Here is a 26354-nt window from a genome sequence, read left to right as displayed (position 1 = left end):
CCTTTAAAGACAATGCAGATGTTTAGTTAGAAGCGTGACCCAATAGCTGCATGGCTGCATTGTGTCTTGTCTCTGAGGGAATGTGTAGAACTGTAAAACATTCTATGGAACTCTGAAGAGCTGTGTAGAACTGTAAAACATTCTATGGAACTGAAGAGCTGTGTAGAACTGTAAAACATTCTATGGAACTCTGAAGAGCTGTGTAGAACTGTAAAACATTCTATGGAACTCTGAAGAGCTGTGTAGACCTGTAAAACATTCTATGGAACTCTGAAGAGCTGTGTAGAACTGTAAAACATTCTATAGAACTCTGAAGAGCTGTGTAGAACTGTAAAACATTCTATGGAACCCTGAAGAGCTGTGTAGAACTGTAAAACATTCTATGGAACTCTGAAGAGCTGTGTAGACCTGTAAAACATTCTATGGAACTCTGAAGAGCTGTGTAGACCTGTAAAACATTCTATGGAACTCTGAAGAGCTGTGTAGAACTGTAAAACATTCTATGGAACTCTGAAGAGCTGTGTAGAACTGTAAAACATTCTATGGAACTCTGAAGAGCTGTGTAGAACTGTAAAACATTCTATGGAACTCTGAAGAGCTGTGTAGAACTGTAAAACATTCTACGGAACTCTATAGGCATGTTCACAGTTGCACATTCTAAATTGGGCTAGCACCGACCTTATCCCAGGGCTAGCTGGCCGTGCTCCAGAGCAAGGTAAGCACCTTACTTTTCGGGGGTTAACCCCAGAAACACGGTGCCAAAACAGCCAGTATGAAAACGTCAAAAACGCATAGAAGTTTTACTGTCCAATAACAAAAGCTGTACTTTCACTTAATTTACATACCCGTGTGACACCTGACTACCCCAGAGATCAAAACGTTGTCTGAGTCAACTGGAGAGATTATCTCAAATTAGTTTTGTCTGAGTTTTGATTGACGAAAAGTAGCTAGCTAATGTCAGCTAACAGCTGCTCTCTCATGGAAGGATCAGCACAAAACTGAGCTGTTGCTATGGTTACTCACACACAGAGCAGGGCCAGTGAGGAGCCAGGGCCAGACAAGAGACAAGCAGCTAGCTTACGGAGGAAGTTACTGTATTTCTGAGTTCGAGTTCGGGCAGGGCCTGAATGGTATGGCTAGAGCTTTGACTTAAATGTAATGCCCCTTCAGGACTCATTAATGCCCCTTCAGGACTCATTAATGCCCCTTCAGGACTCAGTAATGCCCCTTCAGGACTCATTAATGCCCCTTCAGGACTCATTAATGCCCCTTCAGGACTCAGTAATGCCCCTTCAGGACTCATTAATGCCCCTTCAGGACTCATTAATGCCCCTTCAGGACTCATTAATGCCCCTGCAGGTGACATTGGTTGCGTGCTGTGTTTGTCCATTAGCCCTAGACTAGGATACAGCAAGTGTGAATCCTTAGCCCAGAGCTAAAGCTTAGCCCAGGGTTAACAAATTGTATTTTTTACCTTTATTTAACTAGGCAAGTCAGTTAAAAACAAATTCTTATTTTCAATCATGGCCAATGAACAGTGGGTTAACTGCCTTGGTCAGGGGCAGAAGGACAGAATTTTACCTTGTCAGCTCAGGGATTTGATCTTGCAACCTTTTGGTTACTGGCCCAACGTTCTAACCACTAGGCTACCCTGCCGCCCCAGGCTTGTATGAATATGGGATAAGCTAGCCCAGGGTCAGTCCTTGCCTGGGGCTATGAACAATGAGGTGTGAATGGGCCTTATGCAGTCTTAGAGCCTTCTATGCAACTCTATGGAACTGCAGAGCATTCTATGGAACTAAATGCAACTCTATGGAACTGCAGAGCATTCTATGGAACTAAATGCAACTCTATGGAACTGCAGAGCATTCTATGGAACTAAATGCAACTCTATGGAACTGCAGAGCATTCTATGGAACTAAATGCAACTCTATGGAACTGCAGAGCATTCTATGGAACTAAATGCAACTCTATGGAACTGCAGAGCATTCTATGGAACTAAATGCAACTCTATGGAACTGCAGAACATTCTATGGAACTAAATGCAACTCTATGGAACTGCAGAGCATTCTATGGAACTAAATGCAACTCTATGGAACTGCAGAGCATTCTATGGAACTTAAATGCAACTTTGGAAAACTAACAGGTGGAACAGAGCAGGTCCCATAACAACTTGGAGGACAAAGCACTTGAAGGGGCCTCGTAAATTGTGTCATTTTTAGAATGTACAACAAGGTCAGTCTCTGTTCCCAGCCACGGTCATTCTATGGAACTAAATGCAACTCTCTGTTTCTCTCTATGGAACTCCCAGAGCATCTCTGGAACTAAATGCAACTCTATGGAACTGCAGAACATTCTATGGAACTAAATGCAACTCTCTGGAACTGCAGAGCATTCTCTGGAACTAAATGCAACTCTCTGCAGAGCATTCTATGGAACTCTCTCTGGAACAGAGCAGGTCCCTCAACTCAAAGCTCTCTCTCTCTGTCTCTTTCAACAAGGTCAGTCTCTCCCAGCCACGGTCATCTCTCTGTCTCTCTCTCTCTCCCTCGGTCCCTGTCTCCCTCTCTCTGTCTCTGTCTCTCTGTCCCTCCCTCTCTGTCTGTCTGTCTGTCTGTCTGTCTGTCTGTCTGTCTGTCTGTCTGTCTGTCTGTCTGTCTGTCTGTCTGTCTGTCTGTCTGTCTGTCTGTCTGTCTGTCTGTCTGTCTGTCTGTCTCTCTGTCTCTCTGTCTCTCTGTCTCTCTGTCTCTCTGTCTCTCTGTCTCTCTCATTGAGTGGTGAAGTAGGTCTTGTCTTATAACAGCAACAGGATTGCTGGATCAGAGAGAGCCTTACTATAAACACATCTATATCCGATGATTCGTCTCATCCATGTCAGGATGCAGCTGCACTATGATTCACTAGCGCTGTTTCAACCTATTAGTTTATAGTTCCTTGTTCTACGTTCTATGTGGTTCCATAGTTATATGCTCTTTGTGGTTCCCATTGCTCTGTGTTTCATATTCTGCGGTGTCGTGGGTCCAGAGTTCTATGGTTTCTGTTCTGTGGTTCTATAATTCCATAATTCCATGTTCTATGTTCTACATTCCACTATCAACTTCAATAAGGCTTTTCTTTGTATTTACACAAACAAATTAGAACGATGCATTTGTTGACAAAGCTTGAGGAGATGGAACAGTCACTAGATACAACAGCCGACCAGGTATTTTATGAATACAACTCAATCATCATTGTTCAAAAGCAAAAGCCTGTTATGAAGGGTAGGTCATGTTGGTTTGTAATGTTTGGTGCTGCATTGTAAATCTGCTCTATTATAACCTAGAGTCGATGCCCCCCCCCCGTGGAAATCAAATTAGCATGATAACAAATTCTCCATTAAAAATCTGTCTGTTTTAAGCTATAGATATCTGCGGTGGGAGGAGCTACAGAGACTCTCTTGAACAAGATGGTGTCATGGGACTCGTCTGATGGTAACCCAGCCGGAATATGAATGGAAGTGAATGGGACATTTCCATGTTAAATATATGCTGATAATTCCATGGTAAAACAAAATGTTGAAAGCTTTCTTAGCTTTCCCTCTTGGGTCAGGGACCAGCAAACTGCAATCCCTCTTGGGTCAGGGACCAGCAAGCTGCAATCCCTCTTGGGTCAGGGACCAGCAAGCTGCAATCCCTCTTGGGTCAGGGACCAGCAAGCTGCAATCCCTCTTGGGTCAGGGACCAGCAAGCTGCAATCCCTCTTGGGTCAGGGACCAGCAAGCTGCAATCCCCCTTGGGTCAGGGACCAGCAAGCTGCAATCCCTCTTGGGTCAGGGACCAGCAAGCTACAATCCCTCTTGGGTCAGGGACCAGCAAGCTACAATCCCTCTTGGGTCAGGGACCAGCAAGCTGCAATCCCCCTTGGGTCAGGGACCAGCAAGCTACAATCCCTCTTGGGTCAGGGACCAGCAAGCTGCAATCCCTCTTGGGTCAGGGACCAGCAAGCTGCAATCCCTCTTGGGTCAGGGACCAGCAAGCTGCAATCCCCCTTGGGTCAGGGACCAGCAAGCTACAATCCCTCTTGGGTCAGGGACCAGCAAGCTGCAATCCCTCTTGGGTCAGGGACCAGCAAGCTGCAATCCCTCTTGGGTCAGGGACCAGCAAGCTGCAATCCCCCTTGGGTCAGGGACCAGCAAGCTACAATCCCTCTTGGGTCAGGGACCAGCAAGCTGCAATCCCCCTTGGGTCAGGGACCAGCAAGCTACAATCCCTCTTGGGTCAGGGACCAGCAAGCTGCAATCCCTCTTGGGTCAGGGACCAGCAAGCTGCAATCCCTCTTGGGTCAGGGACCAGCAAGCTGCAATCCCTCTTGGGTCAGGGACCAGCAAGCTGCAATCCCTCTTGGGTCAGGGACCAGCTATAATCCACTTTAATAATTCCACTTTAATAATGTTTACATATCTTGCATCTCATATGTATCTACTGTATACTGCATCCTTTACTATTTATTCTATACTATCTATTACATCTTAGCCGCTCTGTCACTGCTCATCCATATATTTCATCCTTATGTATTCTCATCCCATTCCTTTAATAGATTCTGTGTATTAGGTTTTGTTGTGGAAATGTTAGATATGACCTGTTAGATATTACTGCCATGTCAGAACTAGAAGCATTTCTCTACACTCGCAATAACATCTACTAATTAACATCTGCTAACCATGTGACCAATAACATCTGCTAACCATGTGACCAATAACATCTGCTAACCATGTGACCAATAACATCTGCTAACCATGTGACCAATAACATCTGCTAACCATGTGACCAATAACATCTGCTAACCAGGTGTATGTGACCAATAACATCTGCTAACCAGGTGTATGTGACCAATAACATCTGTTAACCATCTGACCAATAACATCTGCCAACCATGTGACCAATAACATCTGCTAACCATGTGACCAATAACATCTGCTAACCATGTGTATGTGACCAATAACATATGCTAACCATGTGACCAATAACATCTGCTAACCATGTGACCAATAACATCTGCTAACCTAACCATGTGACCAATAACATCTGCCAACCATGTGACCAATAACATCTGCTAACCATGTGACCAATAACATCTGCTAACCATGTGACCAATAACATCTGCAAACCATGTGACCAATAACATCTGCAAACCATGTGACCAATAACATCTGCAAACCATGTGACCAATAACATCTGCTAACCATGTGACCAATAACATCTGTTAACCATGTGACCAATAACATCTGCTCACCATGTGACCAATAACATCTGCTAACCATGTGACCAATAACATCTGCTAACCATGTGACCAATAACATCTGCTGACCATGTGTATGTGACCAATAACATCTGCTAACCATGTGTATGTGACCAATAACATCTGCTAACCATGTGACCAATAACATATGCTGACCATGTGACCAATAACATCTGCTAACCATGTGACCAATAACATCTGCTAACCATGTGACCAATAACATCTGCTAACCATGTGTATGTACAACTGTAGAACTCAAACTACGTAGCACTGTAGAACTCAAACTACATAGCACTGTAGAACTAAAACTACGTAGCACTGTAGAACTCAAACTACGTAGCACTGTAGAACTAAAACTACGTAGCACTGTAGAACTCAAACTACAAAGCACTGTAGAACTCAAACTACGTAGCACTGTAGAACTAAAACTACGTAGCACTGTAGAACTCAAACTACGTAGCACTGTAGAACTCAAACTACGTAGCACTGTAGAACTCAAACTACATAGCACTGTAGAACTGACTTAATTAAAAGTGTCAGGTAAACGTTTTCCATCCCAGGGATCCCTCCCAGGTTAACCAGCGACCCAGGGACCCACGTTTGTTGGCCCAAAAAATATACAATGTCTTGTCTTATTATCCAGTGAATGACAATGGCAAGTAATGCACATTTTAAAATGAAAATATTTTGGTGACAGTTTCATTATTTTGATCCCCCCACAGTTCATGGGAAGAAGAAGTGTAACCTTTAGCGTAGCCTGTTAGCTAGACGGGTATCTTGGCATCAGAGAGGAAGTGTAAACTTTAGCGTAGCCTGTTAGCTAGACATGTATCTTGTCGTCCGAGAGGAAGTGTAAATTTAGCATAGCCTGTTAGCTAGACGTCATCCGAGAGGAAGTGTAAATTTAGCATAGCCTGTTAGCCAGACAGGTATCTGGTCGTCCGAGAGGAAGTGTAAACCTTAGCGTAGCCTGTTAGCCAGACAGGTACCATGGTGTCCGAGAGGAAGTGTAAACTTTAGCATAGCCTGTTAGCCAGACAGGTATCTTGTTGTCCGAGAGTTTGTGTAAACTTTAGCGTAGCCTGTTAGCCAGACAGGTACCTTGGCGTCCGAGAGTTTGTGTAAACTTTAGCGTAGCCTGTTAGCCAGACAGGTACCTTGGCGTCCGAGAGTTTGTGTAAACTTTAGCGTAGCCTGTTAGCCAGACAGGTATCTCGTCGTCCGAGAGGAAGTGTAAACTTTAGCGTAGCCTGTTACCTTTCTAGCTATCTTGGCATCAGAGAGGAAGTGTAAACTTTAGCGTAGCCTGTTAGCCAGACGTCATCCGAGAGGAAGTGTATTGTAAAGCAGATTTTCTGCAATTCTACACATTTTTCCATGCAGCTGAGAGACAATTTTGCTTTTTTTAAAGCACATTTCTTTCAATCAATGCATTTAACCATGGTTAATGCTGTGTTTTTCTGCTCAAACATATCCAAATCAATGGGTTTGTTTGAATACTGAATACCCGTTTGTATTTTAATTTATTAACCTCCCTGACCGTCTAGCTTTTATTTGATTGTTAGTTTTCAAAGATGGTATTATTAAAAACAATATATATAGTTCAATATATTTTCTCCGTGCTTTTATATGTCCCCAATATTACCACTTAGACGGCCCGCCTAAGAACTTTCTAGACAGAAAAAACCCTGTAATTTCCTCCATGTTAAAGGGATAGTTGGAGATTTTGGCAATGAAGCCATTTATCAACTTCCTTAGCATGCAAACTGTTCCCTCGACTTCCAGTCGTTGTGCTAACGCTAGATAGCATTGGCTTGTGAAACTACCTCAATGAAGCCATTTATCTACTTCCTTAGCATGCAAACTGTTCCCTCGACTTCCAGTCGTTGTGCTAACGCTAGATAGCATTGGCTTGTGAAACTACCTCGTGAAACTATCATATTGGACACAAGAGACATAAAAAAATGGTATCCACGATGATATTCTGTTGTCGATATTCATGAAAAATAAATATCTTTCACACAAAACAAAATGCGGACCACCTGCTGTAACCCTTGTCTTCACAAGCCCCGACCCCCGACCCCCGACCCTAGTCCTCAGTTTGAAAACCGCATTTACCTCGCAGTTATTACACAAGCCCCGACCCCTGACCCCCGTCCTTCGTTGACTCACCGGCGTGCTGCATCAACAGTGTTCGGGAAAGTGGAAGGGGTCTGGTTGTTTTTGGCGCTGCTGATGGTAGAGGCGACTCCGTTCTTCTTTTTCCCCTCCAGCATCGCTCTGCTAGGGGGGCAATACACCCCTGTGTTACTTACCTATCTGCCCCCCTGCGATATCTAACCCTTGATTGAAGGATTTAGATGGGAACGACACAGAGAAGCTATTCAACTCCAGAAGAATCGACACAAGGCCTAAAGAGGAGGTCAAAGAATGGCCAAATGGTTCTGAAGATTATTCTCCAATGAACCCAAAGTCATTCCCAATGATTTTCCTTCACCAATCTACAAGGTCCAATTATCCACGAGGGAGAATTTGTTCAAATCCAGGATAGAAAACAATCAGCAAGTCTTTCATTCAGATATTCCGGTCAGCAGCGCTCCAGTCGTCCAGCTGGGAATGTTGAATCAAACCTCTGAGCCTGGGAACGCCGGGATAATTCAATACATAACACTTGTCACTAGGAGAGAGAGAGAGAGAGAGAGAGAGAGAGAGAGAGAGAGAGAGAGAGAGAGAGAGAGAGAGAGAGAGAGAGAGAGAGAGAGAGAGAGAGAGAGAGAGAGAGAGAGAGAGAGAGAGAGAGAGAGAGAGAGAGAGAGAGAGAGAGAGAGAGAGAGAGAGAGAGAGAGAGAGAGAGAGAGAGAGAGAGAGAGAGAGAGAGAGAGAGGAGAGAGAGAGAGAGGGCAAAAAGAGAGAGAGAGAGAGAGAGAGAGAGAGAGAGAGAGAGAGGAAGAGAGAGAATGAGAGGGCAAAAAGAGAGAGAGAGAGAAGAGAGAGAGAGAGAGAGTGTGAGAGAAAGAGGAGCAGGAGAGGGAAAAAGAGAGAGAGAGAGTAAGAGAGGAGGAGGAGAGAGAATGAGAGGGCAAAAAAGAGAGAGAGAGAGAGAGAGAGAGAGAGAGAGAGAGAGAGAGAGAGAGAGAGAGAGAGAGAGAGAGAGAGAGAGAGAAAGAGGAGGAGGAGAGAGAATGAGAGGGAAAAAGAGAGAGAGAGGGCTGGGGGGAGGCAGTTGGTTTAAAAAACTGTTGGTTTAAAGCACGAGAGGATGAATCTAAATATAATCAGAGAAAAAAATACCAATCCAAGAGAAATAACCATTTCATATGACCCCTCAACTCTTATCTCCTCTCCTAATGTTAGCTCGTATAGTGTTGTGTAGTGCTTGTAGAAACCGTTCCTGTCCTCTCCTATGTTAGCTCGTATAGTGTAGTGCTTGTAGAGACCGTTCCTGTCCTCTCATATGTTAGCTCGTATAGTGTAGTGCTTCTGCTTGTAGAGACCGTTCCTGTCCTCTCCTATGTTAGCTCGTATAGTGTAGTGTAGTGCTTCTGCTTGTAGAGACAGTTCCCGTCCTCTCCTGTGTTAGCTCATATAGTGTAGTGCTTCTGCTTGTAGAGACCGTTCCTGTCCTCTCCTATGTTAGCTCGTATAGTGTAGTGTAGTGCTTCTGCTTGTAGAGACCGTTCCTGTCCTCTCCTATGTTAGCTCGTATAGTGTTGTGTAGTGCTTGTAGAGACCGTTCCTGTCCTCTCCTATGTTAGCTCGTATAGTGTAGTGTAGTGCTTCTGCTTGTAGAGACCATTCCTGTCCTCTCCTATGTTAGCTCGTATAGTGTAGTGCTTCTGCTTGTAGAGACCATTCCTGTCCTCTCCTTCTCTCCTCTCTCTCTCCCCTTCTCTCTCTCTCTCCCCTCTCTCTCTCCCCTTTCCCCTCACTCTCTCCCCTTCTCTCTCTCCCCTCCTCTCTCTCTCTCTCTCTCTCTCTCTCTCTCTCTCTCCCCCCCCTCACCCCTCTCTCTCTCCCCTTCTCTCTCCTCTCTCTCCCCTCTCTCTCTCTCTCCCCTCACCCCTCTCTCTCTCCCCTCACCCCTCTCTCTCTCCCTTCTCTCTCTCTCTCTCCCCTTCTCTCTCTCTCTCTCTCTCTCTCTCTCTCTCTCTCTCTCTCTCTCTCTCTCTCTCTCTCTCTCTCTCTCTCTCTCTCTCCCTCCCTTCTCTCTCCCCTCACCCCTCTCTCTCTCCCCTTCTCTCTCCTCTCTCTCCCCTTCTCTCTCTCTCTCCCCTCTCTCTCTCCCCTTTCCCCTCTCTCTCTCCCCTTCTCTCTCTCTCTCCCCTTCTCTCTCTATCTCCCCTCTCTCATGTGGGTTCCATTCTACATGCCCTGTAATTTACAAATTGATAAGCGTTATTGATAAGAGGTAAATTAGTAAAAAGGGGGATTGTAAATATAAATTACATTTGTTTTTAGAACTAGTTGATCATTGGAGACAAATGTAAAACCATTCATATGGACAGTAAACTGTCAGCATGTCAGCTTTCCCACTGTGAAGTTGATGAAATGCTGACGTTATAACTTGGCTATAACCAGGCTTCAGCAGCCATAAACAAATGAGAGTACATCTCCAAAACCTACTGAGTCGATTTACGATTTCTAGCTTTTGTGCCTGAGCTTTTCTCCGTTTTATTTTTTACAATTTTGTATCATGTTAAATGTCAGCCGCTATCCGTAGCCACTGTCAGTAATACCCACTTATATCTATGACTGTCACTTCCATGTAGTTGTTTCTCAGGGATGCTAGCAGTTGTGGATTATATCCTCTACAGGATTGATCGGTGGGTCCCCCTCTGCGCGTCTGTTGAGCTAACGTAGGCTAATGCAATTAGCATGAGGTTGAGCTAATGTAGGCTAATGTGATTAGCATGAGGTTGGGCTAATGTAGGCTAATGCAATTAGCATGAGGTTGGGCTAATGTAGGCTAATGTGATTAGCATGAGGTTGAGCTAATGTAGGCTAAAGCGATTAGCATGAGGTTGTAAGTAACAAGAACATTTCTCAGGACGTAGACATATCTGATATGGGCAGAAAGCTTACATTCTTGTTCATCTAACTGTACTGTTTAATTTACAGTAGCTGTTACAGTGAAATAATACCATGCTATTGTTTGAGGAGAGTGAACAATTATGAACTTAAAAAGTTATTAATTAACCAATTAGGCACATTTGGGGAGTCTTGATACAACGGTCACGTTCGTTGAATGGGGACACCAAGGCACAGCGTGAGATGAATACATACTTTTTAATGAAGACGAAGAACACTTAACAAACTATACAAAAACAACAAACCGACCGTGAAGCTATATAACACTAGTGCAGACACAGGCAACTACACATAGACATAGATAATAACCCACCAAATACCCAAAGAAGATGGCTGCCTAAATATGGTTCCCAATCAGAGACAACGATACACACCAGCCTCTCATTGAGAACCAATCTAGACAACCATAGACATATATACACACCTAGATGATAAACAACCCCAAAAACCTACAAAACCCTTAGACAGTCCAAAAACTCATACATCACCCATGTCACACCCTGACCTAACCAAAACAATAAAGAAAATATTTTGAACAGAAATGCAATGGTTCATTGGATCAGTCTAAAACTTTGGACATACACTGCTGCCATCTAGTGGACAAAACCTAAAAACATGTTTTTTTTTCATTGTATTATCTTTTACCAGATCTAATGTGTTTTATTGTTCGACATTCATTTCACATTTCCACGAACTTCAAAGTGTTTCCTTTCAAATGGAATCAAGAATATGCATTCATAGTAGTTTAAACCTGGAGTCACGTTTCAGGACGACTGGACCGTTGTCATCCTGTACCACGATTAGTGAGGATCGGGGTAGATTAATAGGACTACTGGACCGTTGTCATCCAGCACCACGATTAGTGAGGATCGGGGTAGATTTATAGGACTACTGGACCATTGTCATCCTGTACCACGATTAGTCAGGATCGGGGTAGATTTATAGGACTACTGGACCGTTGTCATCCAGTACCACGATTAGTCAGGATCGGGGTAGATTTATAGGACTACTGGACCGTTGTCATCCTGTACCACGATTAGTGAGGATCGGGGTAGATTTATAGGACTACTGGACCGTTGTCATCCTGTACCACGATTAGTCAGGATCGGGGTAGATTTATAGGACTACTGGACCGTTGTCATCCTGTACCACGATTAGTCAGGATCGGGGTAGATTTATAGGACTACTGGACCGCTGTCATCCTGTACCACGATTAGTGAGGATCGGGGTAGATTTATAGGACTACTGGACCGTTGTCATCCAGCACCACGATTAGTCAGGATCGGGGTAGATTTATAGGACTACTGGACCGTTGTCATCCAGCACCACGATTAGTGAGGATCGGGGTAGATTTATAGGACTACTGGACCGTTGTCATCCAGCACCACGATTAGTGAGGATCGGGGTAGATTTATAGGACTAGTGGACCGTTGTCATCCAGCACCACGATTAGTGAGGATCGGGGTAGATTTATAGGACTACTGGACCATTGTCATCCAGCACCACGATTAGTCAGGATCGGGGTAGATTTATAGGACTAGTGGACCGCTGTCATCCTGTACCACGATTAGTGAGGATCGGGGTAGATTTATAGGACTACTGGACCATTGTCATCCAGTACCACGATTAGTCAGGATCGGGGTAGATTTATAGGACTACTGGACCATTGTCATCCAGTACCACGATTAGTCAGGATCGGGGTAGATTTATAGGACTACTGGACCATTGTCATCCAGTACCACGATTAGTCAGGATCAGGGTAGATTTATAGGACTACTGGACCGTTGTCATCCTGTACCACGATTAGTCAGGATCGGGGTAGATTTATAGGACTACTGGACCGTTGTCATCCTGTACCACGATTAGTCAGGATCGGGGTAGATTTATAGGACTACTGGACCGTTGTCATCCAGCACCACGATTAGTCAGGATCGGGGTAGATTTATAGGACTACTGGACCGTTGTCATCCTGTACCACGATTAGTCAGGATCGGGGTAGATTTATAGGACTACTGGACCGTTGTCATCCTGTACCACGATTAGTCAGGATCGGGGTAGATTTATAGGACTACTGGACCGTTGTCATCCTGTACCACGATTAGTCAGGATCGGGGTAGATTTATAGGACTACTGGACCGCTGTCATCCAGTACCACGATTAGTGAGGATCAGGGTAGATTTATAGGACTAGTGGACCGCTGTCATCCTGTACCACGATTAGTGAGGATCGGGGTAGATTTATAGGACTAGTGGACCGCTGTCATCCTGTTCCACGATTAGTGAGGATCGGGGTAGATTTATAGGACTAGTGGACCGCTGTCATCCAGTACCACGATTAGTGAGGATCGGGGTAGATTTATAGGACTACTGGACCGCTGTCATCCTGTACCACGATTAGTGAGGATCGGGGTAGATTTATAGGACTACTGGACCGCTGTCATCCAGCACCACGATTAGTGAGGATCGGGGTAGATTTATAGGACTACTGGACCGTTGTCATCCAGCACCACGATTAGTGAGGATCGGGGTAGATTTATAGGACTACTGGACCGCTGTCATCCTGTACCACGATTAGTCAGGATCGGGGTAGATTTATAGGACTACTGGACCGTTGTCATCCAGCACCACGATTAGTGAGGATCGGGGTAGATTTATAGGACTACTGGACCGCTGTCATCCTGTACCACGATTAGTCAGGATCGGGGTAGATTTATAGGACTACTGGACCGCTGTCATCCTGTACCACGATTAGTGAGGATCGGGGTAGATTTATAGGACTACTGGACCGCTGTCATCCTGTACCACGATTAGTGAGGATCGGGGTAGATTTATAGGACTACTGGACCGTTGTCATCCAGCACCACGATTAGTGAGGATCGGGGTAGATTTATAGGACTACTGGACCGCTGTCATCCTGTACCACGATTAGTCAGGATCGGGGTAGATTTATAGGACTACTGGACCGTTGTCATCCAGCACCACGATTAGTGAGGATCGGGGTAGATTTATAGGACTACTGGGCCGCTGTCATCCTGTACCACGATTAGTCAGGATCGGGGTAGATTTATAGGACTACTGGACCATTGTCATCCAGCACCACGATTAGTCAGGATCGGGGTAGATTTATAGGACTACTGGACCGCTGTCATCCTGTACCACGATTAGTCAGGATCGGGGTAGATTTATAGGACTACTGGACCGTTGTCATCCAGTACCACGATTAGTCAGGATCGGGGTAGATTTATAGGACTACTGGACCGTTGTCATCCTGTACCACGATTAGTGAGGATCGGGGTAGATTTATAGGACTACTGGACCGTTGTCATCCTGTACCACGATTAGTCAGGATCGGGGTAGATTTATAGGACTACTGGACCGTTGTCATCCTGTACCACGATTAGTCAGGATCGGGGTAGATTTATAGGACTACTGGACCGCTGTCATCCTGTACCACGATTAGTGAGGATCGGGGTAGATTTATAGGACTACTGGACCGTTGTCATCCAGCACCACGATTAGTCAGGATCGGGGTAGATTTATAGGACTACTGGACCGTTGTCATCCAGCACCACGATTAGTGAGGATCGGGGTAGATTTATAGGACTACTGGACCGTTGTCATCCAGCACCACGATTAGTGAGGATCGGGGTAGATTTATAGGACTAGTGGACCGTTGTCATCCAGCACCACGATTAGTGAGGATCGGGGTAGATTTATAGGACTACTGGACCATTGTCATCCAGCACCACGATTAGTCAGGATCGGGGTAGATTTATAGGACTAGTGGACCGCTGTCATCCTGTACCACGATTAGTGAGGATCGGGGTAGATTTATAGGACTACTGGACCATTGTCATCCAGTACCACGATTAGTCAGGATCGGGGTAGATTTATAGGACTACTGGACCATTGTCATCCAGTACCACGATTAGTCAGGATCGGGGTAGATTTATAGGACTACTGGACCATTGTCATCCAGTACCACGATTAGTCAGGATCAGGGTAGATTTATAGGACTACTGGACCGTTGTCATCCTGTACCACGATTAGTCAGGATCGGGGTAGATTTATAGGACTACTGGACCGTTGTCATCCTGTACCACGATTAGTCAGGATCGGGGTAGATTTATAGGACTACTGGACCGTTGTCATCCAGCACCACGATTAGTCAGGATCGGGGTAGATTTATAGGACTACTGGACCGTTGTCATCCTGTACCACGATTAGTCAGGATCGGGGTAGATTTATAGGACTACTGGACCGTTGTCATCCTGTACCACGATTAGTCAGGATCGGGGTAGATTTATAGGACTACTGGACCGTTGTCATCCTGTACCACGATTAGTCAGGATCGGGGTAGATTTATAGGACTACTGGACCGCTGTCATCCAGTACCACGATTAGTGAGGATCAGGGTAGATTTATAGGACTAGTGGACCGCTGTCATCCTGTACCACGATTAGTGAGGATCGGGGTAGATTTATAGGACTAGTGGACCGCTGTCATCCTGTTCCACGATTAGTGAGGATCGGGGTAGATTTATAGGACTAGTGGACCGCTGTCATCCAGTACCACGATTAGTGAGGATCGGGGTAGATTTATAGGACTACTGGACCGCTGTCATCCTGTACCACGATTAGTGAGGATCGGGGTAGATTTATAGGACTACTGGACCGCTGTCATCCAGCACCACGATTAGTGAGGATCGGGGTAGATTTATAGGACTACTGGACCGTTGTCATCCAGCACCACGATTAGTGAGGATCGGGGTAGATTTATAGGACTACTGGACCGCTGTCATCCTGTACCACGATTAGTCAGGATCGGGGTAGATTTATAGGACTACTGGACCGTTGTCATCCAGCACCACGATTAGTGAGGATCGGGGTAGATTTATAGGACTACTGGACCGCTGTCATCCTGTACCACGATTAGTCAGGATCGGGGTAGATTTATAGGACTACTGGACCGCTGTCATCCTGTACCACGATTAGTGAGGATCGGGGTAGATTTATAGGACTACTGGACCGCTGTCATCCTGTACCACGATTAGTGAGGATCGGGGTAGATTTATAGGACTACTGGACCGTTGTCATCCAGCACCACGATTAGTGAGGATCGGGGTAGATTTATAGGACTACTGGACCGCTGTCATCCTGTACCACGATTAGTCAGGATCGGGGTAGATTTATAGGACTACTGGACCGTTGTCATCCAGCACCACGATTAGTGAGGATCGGGGTAGATTTATAGGACTACTGGACCGCTGTCATCCTGTACCACGATTAGTGAGGATCGGGGTAGATTTATAGGACTACTGGACCATTGTCATCCAGCACCACGATTAGTCAGGATCGGGGTAGATTTATAGGACTACTGGACCGCTGTCATCCTGTACCACGATTAGTCAGGATCGGGGTAGATTTATAGGACTACTGGACCGTTGTCATCCAGTACCACGATTAGTCAGGATCGGGGTAGATTTATAGGACTACTGGACCGTTGTCATCCTGTACCACGATTAGTGAGGATCGGGGTAGATTTATAGGACTACTGGACCGTTGTCATCCTGTACCACGATTAGTCAGGATCGGGGTAGATTTATAGGACTACTGGACCGTTGTCATCCTGTACCACGATTAGTCAGGATCGGGGTAGATTTATAGGACTACTGGACCGCTGTCATCCTGTACCACGATTAGTGAGGATCGGGGTAGATTTATAGGACTACTGGACCGTTGTCATCCAGCACCACGATTAGTCAGGATCGGGGTAGATTTATAGGACTACTGGACCTTGTCATCCAGCACCACGATTAGTGAGGATCGGGTAGATTTATAGGACTACTGGACCGTTGTCATCCAGCACCACGATTAGTGAGGATCGGGGTAGATTTATAGGACTAGTGGACCGTTGTCATCCAGCACCACGATTAGTGAGGATCGGGGTAGATTTATAGGACTACTGGACCATTGTCATCCAGCACCACGATTAGTCAGGATCGGGGTAGATTTATAGGACTAGTGGACCGCTGTCATCCTGTACCACGATTAGTGAGGATCGGGGTAGATTTATAGGACTACTGGACCATTGTCATCCAGTACCACGATTAGTCAGGATCGGGGTAGATTTATAGGACTACTGGACCATTGTCATCCAGTACCACGATTAGTCAGGATCGGGGTAGATTTATAGGACTACTGGACCATTGTCATCCAGTACCACGATTAGTCAGGATCAGGGTAGATTTATAGGACTACTGGACCGTTGTCATCCTGTACCACGATTAGTCAGGATCGGGGTAGATTTATAGGACTACTGGACCGTTGTCATCCTGTACCACGATTAGTCAGGATCGGGGTAGATTTATAGGACTACTGGACCGTTGTCATCCAGCACCACGATTAGTCAGGATCGGGGTAGATTTATAGGACTACTGGACCGTTGTCATCCTGTACCACGATTAGTCAGGATCGGGGTAGATTTATAGGACTACTGGACCGTTGTCATCCTGTACCACGATTAGTCAGGATCGGGGTAGATTTATAGGACTACTGGACCGTTGTCATCCTGTACCACGATTAGTCAGGATCGGGGTAGATTTATAGGACTACTGGACCGCTGTCATCCAGTACCACGATTAGTGAGGATCAGGGTAGATTTATAGGACTAGTGGACCGCTGTCATCCTGTACCACGATTAGTGAGGATCGGGGTAGATTTATAGGACTAGTGGACCGCTGTCATCCTGTTCCACGATTAGTGAGGATCGGGGTAGATTTATAGGACTAGTGGACCGCTGTCATCCAGTACCACGATTAGTGAGGATCGGGGATAGATTTATAGGACTACTGGACCGCTGTCATCCTGTACCACGATTAGTGAGGATCGGGGTAGATTTATAGGACTACTGGACCGCTGTCATCCAGCACCACGATTAGTGAGGATCGGGGTAGATTTATAGGACTAGTGGACCGTTGTCATCCAGCACCACGATTAGTCAGGATCGGGGTAGATTTATAGGACTACTGGACCGCTGTCATCCTGTACCACGATTAGTCAGGATCGGGGTAGATTTATAGACTACTGGACCGTTGTCATCCAGCACCACGATTAGTGAGGATCGGGGTAGATTTATAGGACTACTGGAGAGCTGTCATCCTGTACCACGATTAGTCAGGATCGAGGGAGATTTATAGGACTACTGGACCGCTGTCATCCTGTACCACGATTAGTGAGGATCGGGGGGTGGATTTATAGGACTACTGGACCGCTGTCATCCAGCACCACGATTAGTGAGGATCGGGGTAGATTTATAGGACTAGTGGACCGTTGTCATCCAGCACCACGATTAGTCAGGATCAAGAAGGTCATTTATAGGACTACTGGACCGCTGTCATCCAGCACCACGATTAGTCAGGATCGGGGTAGATTTATAGGACTACTGGGCCGCTGTCATCCTGTACCACGATTAGTGAGGATCGGGGTAGATTTATAGGACTACTGGACCGCTGTCATCCTGTACCACGATTAGTCAGGATCGGGGTAGATTTATAGGACTACTGGACCGCTGTCATCCTGTACCACGATTAGTGAGGATCGGGGTAGATTTATAGGACTACTGGACCGCTGTCATCCTGTACCACGATTAGTCAGGATCGGGGTAGATTTATAGGACTACTGGACCGCTGTCATCCTGTACCACGATTAGTCAGGATCGGGGTAGATTTATAGGACTACTGGACCGTTGTCATCCTGTACCACGATTAGTCAGGATCGCGTGGTAGATTTTAGGACTACTGGACCGATCCTGTAGATTAGTCAGGATCGGGAGTAGATTTATAGGACTAGGTGGACCGTTGTCATCCAGTACCACGATTAGTCAGGATCGGGAGCTAGATTTATAGGACTACTGGACCGTTGTCATCCTGTACCACGATTAGTCAGGATCGGGGTAGATTTATAGGACTACTGGACCGTTGTCATCCAGTACCACGATTAGTCAGGATCGGGGTAGATTTATAGGACTACTGGACCGTTGTCATCCTGTACCACGATTAGTCAGGATCGGGGTAGATTTATAGGACTACTGGACCGCTGTCATCCTGTACCACGATTAGTCAGGATCGGGGTAGATTTATAGGACTACTGGACCGCTGTCATCCTGTACCACGATTAGTGAGGATCGGGGTAGATTTATAGGACTACTGGACCGCTGTCATCCTGTACCACGATTAGTCAGGATCGGGGTAGATTTAACTGGTCAACGCATATTGTACACTTTTCTCACTGTTACAATATTTCATGGATTAATCATTTCAATACGGCAAGTAAATCTAACTTTCAGAGTACAGAAATACAGCTGGTGTAAAACGGAGCATCACATGGTGCATCATACTGGCGGTACGTCTGGATTTCGAAAGGTATATGTCTTAAACTTGATTGGTTACTCAGTTGTCAGTGGGGGCTCAGGGGCCCCCATAATCCCTGAGGTTACTCAGCTGTCAGTGGGGGCTCAGGGGGCCCCATAATCCCTGAGGTTTCTCAGCTGTCAGTGGGGGCTCTGTGGCCCCCATAATCCCTGAGGTTACTCAGCTGTCAGTGGGGGCTCAGGGGCCCCCATAATCCCTGAGGTTACTCAGCTGTCAGTGGGGGCTCAGGGGCCCCCATAATCCCTGAGGTTACTCAGCTGTCAGTGGGGGCTCAGGGATAAACCACATAATCCCTGAGGTTTCTCAGCTGTCAGTGGGGGCTCTGTGGCCCCCATAATCCCTGAGGTTACTCAGCTGTCATTGGGGCTCAAATGGCCCCCATAATACCTGAGGTTACTCAGCTGTCAGTGGGGGCTCAGGGGCCCCCATAATCCCTGAGGTTACTCAGCTGTCAGTGGGGGCTCAGGGGCCCCCATAATCCCTGAGGTTTCTCAGCTGTCAGTGGGGCTCTGTGGCCCCTTTGATATAATCCTGAGGTTACTCAGCTGTCAGTGGGGGCTCAGGGGCCCCCATAATCCCTGAGGTTACTCAGCTGTCAGTGGGGGCTCAGGGGCCCCCATAATCCCTGAGGTTTCTCAGCTGTCAGTGGGGGCTCAGGGGCCCCCATAATCCCTGAGGTTACTCAGCTGTCAGTGGGGGCTCAGGGGCCCCCATAATCCCTGAGGATAATACTCAGACTGTCAGTGGGGGCTAAACCCCAATTATCTTAATCCCTGAGGATACTCAGCAAAGTCAGTGGAGGCTAACAGGGGCCCCATAATCCCTGAGGTTTTTCTCAGCTGTCAGTGGGGGCTCAGGGGCCCCCATAATCCCTGAGGTTATCTTTGATACAGCTGTAGCTAGTGGGAAGAAATTGCTAAGATAAGACAAATCCCTGAGGTTTAATGAAATATAATGAAATATAATGAAATATAATGAAAAAGTTACTCAGCTGTCAGTGGGGGCTCAGGGGCCCCCATAATCCCTGAGGTTACTCAGATGTCAGTGGGGGCTCTGTGGCCCCATCATCCCTGAGGTTGCTCACCTGGTACCCTGTGTATATAGCCAAGTTATTACCTGGTACCCTGTGTATATAGCCATGTTATTACCTGGTACCCTGTGTATATAGCCATGTTATTACCTGGTACCCTGTGTATATAGCTAGGGTAGCCTAGTGGTTAGAGCGTTGGCCTAGTAACCGGAAGGTTGCAAGTTTAAAAAAACAGAGCTGACAAGGTACAAATCTGTCGTTCTGCCACTGAACAGGCAGTTAGCCCACTGTTCCTAGGCCGTCATTGAAAATAAGAATGTGTTCTTAACTGACTTGCCTAGTAAAATAAAGGTACCTGGTACCCTGTGTATATAGCCATGTTATTACCTGGTACCTCCTGTATATAGCCATGTTATTACCTGGTACCTCCTGTATACAGCCATGTTATTACCTGGTACCTCCTGTATATAGCCATGTTATTACCTGGTACCTCCTGTATATAGCCATGTTATTACCTGGTACCCAGTGTATATAGCCATGTTATTACCTGGTACCTCCTGTATATAGCCATGTTATTACCTGGTACCTCCTGTATATAGCCATGTTATTACCTGGTACCTCCTGTATATAGCCATGTTATTACCTGGTACCTCCTGTATATAGCCATGTTATTACCTGGTACCTCCTGTATACAGCCATGTTATTACCTGGTACCTCCTGTATACAGCCATGTTATTACCTGGTACCTCCTGTATATAGCCATGTTATTACCTGGTACCTCCTGTATACAGTACCTCCTGTATACAGCCATGTTATTACCTGGTACCTCCTGTATATAGCCATGTTATTACCTGGTACCTCCTGTATACAGCCATGTTATTACCTGGTACCTCCTGTATATAGCCATGTTATTACCTGGTACCTCCTGTATATAGCCATGTTATTACCTGGTACCCAGTGTATATAGCCATGTTATTACCTGGTACCTCCTGTATATAGCCATGTTATTACCTGGTACCTCCTGTATATAGCCATGTTATTACCTGGTACCCAGTGTATATAGCCATGTTATTACCTGGTACCTCCTGTATATAGCCATGTTATTACCTGGTACCTCCTGTATACAGCCATGTTATTACCTGGTACCTCCTGTATATAGCCATGTTATTACCTGGTACCTCCTGTATATAGCCATGTTATTACCTGGTACCCTGTGTATATAGCCATGTTATTACCTGGTACCCTGTGTATATAGCCATGTTATTACCTGGTACCCTGTGTATATAGCTAGGGTAGCCTAGTGGTTAGAGCGTTGGCCTAGTGACCGGAAGGTTGCAAGTTAAAAAAAACAGAGCTGACAAGGTACAAATCTGTCGTTCTGCCACTGAACAGGCAGTTAGCCCACTGTTCCTAGGCCGTCATTGAAAATAAGAATGTGTTCTTAACTGACTTGCCTGGTTAAATAAAGGTACCTGGTACCCTGTGTATACAGCCAGGTTATTACCTGATACCCTGTGTATATATCCAGAAGATGAATACAATTTTATTTAATTTGGTATCATAGCTGCTTTGTAACAGAGAAAGGAGAGTTGTAATGAGAGAGGTGACTCTTTTTTTTAGATTGTCGGACAATGAGCATGCTAAATGGTCCCACAAGCAGGGAGGTTTATTCGTTTGTTAGGGCCGATATCAATGATATCTCCTCATGCTGAGCACACAGCACACCAGAGTAGCCTCACTGAGTCCCCCTGGTGGCCAGATGAGGAACTTCATGTATGTCTTTAGGAACACGCAATCTACTGTCCCAGTTGCACATGCAATCTCTCTCTCTCTCTCTCTCTCTCTCTCTCTCTCTCTCTCTCTCTCTCTCTCTCTCTCTCTCTCTCTCTCTCTCTCTCTCTCTCTCTCTCTCTCTCTCTCCCTCTCTCTCTCGCTCTCCATCTCTCACTCTCTCCTCTCTCTCCTCTCTCGCTCTCTCTCTCACACACTCCCACTCTCTCTCACACACTCCCACTCTCTCTCACACACACACACACACACACACACACACACACACACACACACACACACACACACACACACACACACACACACACACACACACACACACACACACACACACACACACACACACACACACACACACACACACACACACACACACACACACACACATTGTTCCGGAAATGAAAAGCGTAATTAAAATACTCTTGTCTGTTATATTATGCTGTAGAATACGAGCTGGGATTGAAATGAAATACAAACGCAATTGTCTGAAATATAATATTACCTTGAAAAACAGGTATTATGAGGCACTTTTCTATTTCTACTTGAAGAGATCGTTCTGGGTCATGCCGTTCTGGGTCACGTCGTTCTGGGTCACGTCGTCCTGGGTCACACTGGGGGTCACGTCGTCCTGGTGTCACGCCTTGGTCATTGTATTTTGTGTTTTTGTTATATGTTTGGGTAGGCCAGGGTGTGACATGGGTTTATATGTTGTGTTTCGTATTGGGGTTTGTATTATTTGGGATTGCGGCTGTTTAGGGGTGTGATATAGGCTTGGCTGCCTGAGGCGATTCTCAATTAGAGTCAGGTGCTTATCGTTGTCTCTGATTGGGAACCGTATTTACGGAGCCATAGTTTCGCTTTGTATTTCGTGGGTGTTTGTTCCTGTCTCTGTGTTGTAGTCACCAGATAGGCTGTAATTAGTTTCACGTTCCGTTCTGTTGTTTTTGTATTTAGTTTCAGTTATTTCATGTACCTCGTATTTTCTTTCATTAAAGTCATGAGTAACCTACACGCTGCATTTCGGTCTGACTCTCTTCTTTCAACAGACTAACGGCGTTACAGAAACACCCACCGCTCACGGACCGAGCAGCGTGTAACTGGCAACGACGTAGATAAAGGCATGGAGTATACGACGTGGGAAGAAATCGACAGGTGAGCGGCCGACCCAGAGAGAGTGCAGGCGCCCGCCTGGGATTCGCTTCAGCAGTGCGAAGAGGGCTATAGACGAATGGAGTCTAAAAGGAAAACACGGCGACGCAGAGCAAAAACCGAAAGTAACCCCCAAATATTTATTTGGGGAGAGCTCAGAGAGAGAGTGGCTGAGTCAGGAGTCAGACCTGAGCCTACTCTCCCTGTTAATTGTGAGGAGCAGCAATATAAGGACTTCTGGTCTTGGGAGATGATATTAGACGGAAAAGGACCCTGGGCTCAGCCTGGAGAATATCGCCGTCCCAAGGAAGAAATAGATGCGGCTAAAGCGGAGAGGCACTGGTATGAGGAGGCAGCACGGCGACGCGGTTGGAAGCCGGAAAAACAGCCCAAAAAAATTATTGGGGGGAGGCTAGAAGGGAGTATGTTTATGCCAGGTAGGAGACCTGCGCAAACTCTCTGTGCTCACCGTTGGGCTAGAGAGACCGGGCAGGCACCGTGTTATGCTATGGAGCGCACAGTGTTTCCAGTGCGGGTGCAGAGCCAGCTGCGGCACATACCAGCCCTTCCTATTGGCAGGGCTAGAGTGAGCATCGAGCCAGGTAAGCTTGGGCAGGCTCGGTGCTCAAGAGCTCCAGTGCGCCTGCACGGTCCGGTCTATCCAGAGCCACCTCTACACACCAGTCCTCCGGTAGCAGCTCCCCGCACCAGGCTTCCTGTGCGTGTCCTCGATCCAGTACCCCCAGTTCCAGCACCACGCACCAGGCCACCAGTGCTCCCAGTCTGCCCAGCGCCGCCAGTGCCGCCAGTCTGCCCAGCGTGGCCAGTGCTCCCAGTCTGCCCAGCGCCGCCAGTGCTTCCAGTCTGCCCAGCGCCGCCAGTGCTCCCAGTCTGCCCAGCGCCGCCAGTGCTCCCAGTCTGCTCAGCGCCGCCAGTGCTCCCAGTCTGCCCAGCGCCGCTAGTGCTCCCAGTCTGCCCAGCGCCGCCAGTGCTCCCAGTCTGCCCAGCGCCGCCAGTGCTCCCAGTCTGCCCAGCGCCGCCAGTGCTCCCAGTCTGCCCAGCGCCGCCAGTGCTCCCAGTCTGCCCAGCGTCGCCAGTGCTTCCAGTCTGCCCTGCGCCGCCAGTGCTCCCAGTCTGCCCAGCGCCGCCAGACAACCAGTCTCTTCCAGTTCTGCCAGACAACCAGTCACTTCCAGATCTGCCCGACAACCAGTCTCTTCCAGATCTGCCCGACAACCAGTCTCTTCCAGATCTGCTTGTCAACCTGAATCTTCCAGTTCCGCCAGCCAGCCAGGATTTACCGGAGCCTACTACCTGCCTGAGCTTCCTCTCAGTACTGGGCTTCCTCTCAGTACTGGGCTTCCCCTCAGTACCGGGCTTCCCCTCAGTCCCGGGCTGCTTCTCTTCCGAGCTGCCCCTCTGTCCCGAGCTGCCCTTCTGTCCCGAGCTGCCCCTCTGTCCTGAGATGCCCCTCTGTCCTGAGATGCCCCTCTGTCCTGAGATGCCCCTCTGTCCCGAGCTGCCCCTCTGTCCCGAGCTGCCCCTCTGTCACGAGCTGCTCCTCAGTTATGTGGGGATCTGGGTGAGGACTATTAGGCCATGGTCGGCGGAGAGGGTGGATTATCCCAGGACGCGAAGGGGAGGAAATAGGACATTAATGGAGTGGGGTCCACGTCCCGAGCCAGAACCGCCACCATGGACAGACGCCCACCCGGACCCCCCCTATGCTCTTGAGGTGCGTCCGGGAGTCCGCACCTTAGGGGGGGGTTCTGTCACGCCTTGGTCATTGTATTTTGTGTTTTTCTTATATGTTTGGGTAGGCCAGGGTGTGACATGGGTTTATATGTTGTGTTTCGTATTGGGGTGTGTATTATTTGGGATCGCGGCTGTTTAGGGGTGTGATATAGGCTTGGCTGCCTGAGGCGATTCTCAATTAGAGTCAGGTGCTTATCGTTGTCTCTGATTGGGAACCGTATTTACGGAGCCATAGTTTCGCTTTGTATTTCGTGGGTGTTTGTTCCTGTCTCTGTGTTGTAGTCACCAGATAGGCTGTAATTAGTTTCACGTTCCGTTCTGTTGTTTTTGTATTTAGTTTCAGTTATTTCATGTACCTCGTATTTTCTTTCATTAAAGTCATGAGTAACCTACACGCTGCATTTCGGTCCGACTCTCTTCTTTCAACAGATGAACGCCGTTACACCTGGGTCACGCTGGGGGTCACGTCGTTCTGGGTCACGCTGGGGGTCACGTCGTTCTGGGTCACGCTGGGGGTCACGTCGTTCTGGGTCACGCTGGGGGTCACGTCGGGGTCACGCTGGGGGTCGTCCTGGGTCACGCTGGGGGTCACGTCGTTCTGGGTCACGCTGGGGGTCACGTCGTCCTGGGTCACGCTGGGGGTCTCGTCGTCCTGGGTCACGCTGGGGGTCACGTCGTTCTGGGTCACGCTGGGGGTCACGTCGTTCTGGGTCACGCTGGGGGTCACGTCGTTCTGGGTCACGCTGGGGGTCACGTCGTTCTGGGTCACGCTGGGGGTCACGTCGTTCTGGGTCACGCTGGGGGTCACGTCGTCCTGGGTCATGCCGTTCTGGTTCACGTCGTTCTGGGTCACGTCGTCCTGGGTCACGCTGGGGGTCACGTCGTCCTGGGTCACGCTGGGGGTGGTGGGGGTGGTGGTCACGGTAACAGACATTGTAATGAGATGGGACTTGGGTGGTGGTCACGGTAACAGACATTGTAATGAGATGGGACTTGGGTGGTGGTCACGGTAACAGACATTGTAATGAGATGGGACTTGGGTGGTGGTCACGGTAACAGACATTGTAATGAGATGGGACTTGGGTGGTAGTCACGGTAACAGACATTGTAATGAGATGGGACTTGGGTGGTAGTCACGGTAACAGACATTGTAATGAGATGGGACTTGGGTGGTAGTCACGGTAACAGACATTGTAATGAGATGGGACTTGGGTGGTAGTCACGGTAACAGACATTGTAATGAGATGGGACTTGGGTGGTAGTCACGGTAACAGACATTGTAATGAGATGGGACTTGGGTGGTAGTCACGGTAACAGACATTGTAATGAGATGGGACTTGGGTGGTAGTCACGGTAACAGACATTGTAATGAGATGGGACTTGGGTGGTGGTCACGGTAACAGACATTGTAATGAGATGGGACTTGGGTGGTAGTCGTGATGAGTGGGAGAAGATGGCTGGATGGATGGGAGCGGTTTCACAGGGGGCACGAGGGGGAAGTGAGAGAACATGCTGTCAAAAAAACTTTACTGAAACAAGATATGCCCAGCATGCACCACGGGAAGATGAAAAAGGAGGGAGGGGTTAAATGGAGAGAGCGAAAGAGCACAATGAAAAGGTATAGAGAGAAAGAGAGGGAGGGGGAGTGAGAGCAATGGAGAGAGGTGGGGGGGCAGAAAGAGAGAGAGAAAAGGAGAGAGGGGTAAAGAGAGAGAGCGAGGGAGGATAGAGTGAAAGAGAGCTGCAGTGAAGAGAACAGGACTGAGAGAGCCTCCACGCTCATCTCATCTCCACAGCAACCAAGTTACCACATCTCATCTCATCTCCACAGCAACCA

The 26354-nt window shown here is 47.3% G+C and overlaps 1 protein-coding gene across 2 annotated transcripts in view; it reads right to left on the bottom strand.

Moving 5' to 3' along the window:
• Positions 1-7801, bottom strand: part of LOC124013923 (zinc finger protein 638-like) — a 96967-nt gene extending 89166 nt beyond the window's left edge. Inside the window, exon 1 of one of the 2 annotated variants that reach the window (XM_046328493.1) lies at positions 7450-7801. In XM_046328493.1, coding sequence (XP_046184449.1) covers positions 7450-7553 — 104 coding nt within the window. In that variant the 5' untranslated portion in view covers positions 7554-7801. The remainder of the gene's footprint in view (positions 1-7449) is intronic. The other variant, XM_046328492.1, reaches the window with a different exon arrangement.
• Between the last annotated feature and the right edge of the window lie 18553 nt (positions 7802-26354).

Source organism: Oncorhynchus gorbuscha, linkage group LG25 (genome assembly GCF_021184085.1).
Source record: "Oncorhynchus gorbuscha isolate QuinsamMale2020 ecotype Even-year linkage group LG25, OgorEven_v1.0, whole genome shotgun sequence".
Lineage (NCBI taxonomy): Eukaryota > Metazoa > Chordata > Actinopteri > Salmoniformes > Salmonidae > Oncorhynchus > Oncorhynchus gorbuscha.
This window is presented reverse-complemented; position numbering and strand designations above follow the sequence as displayed.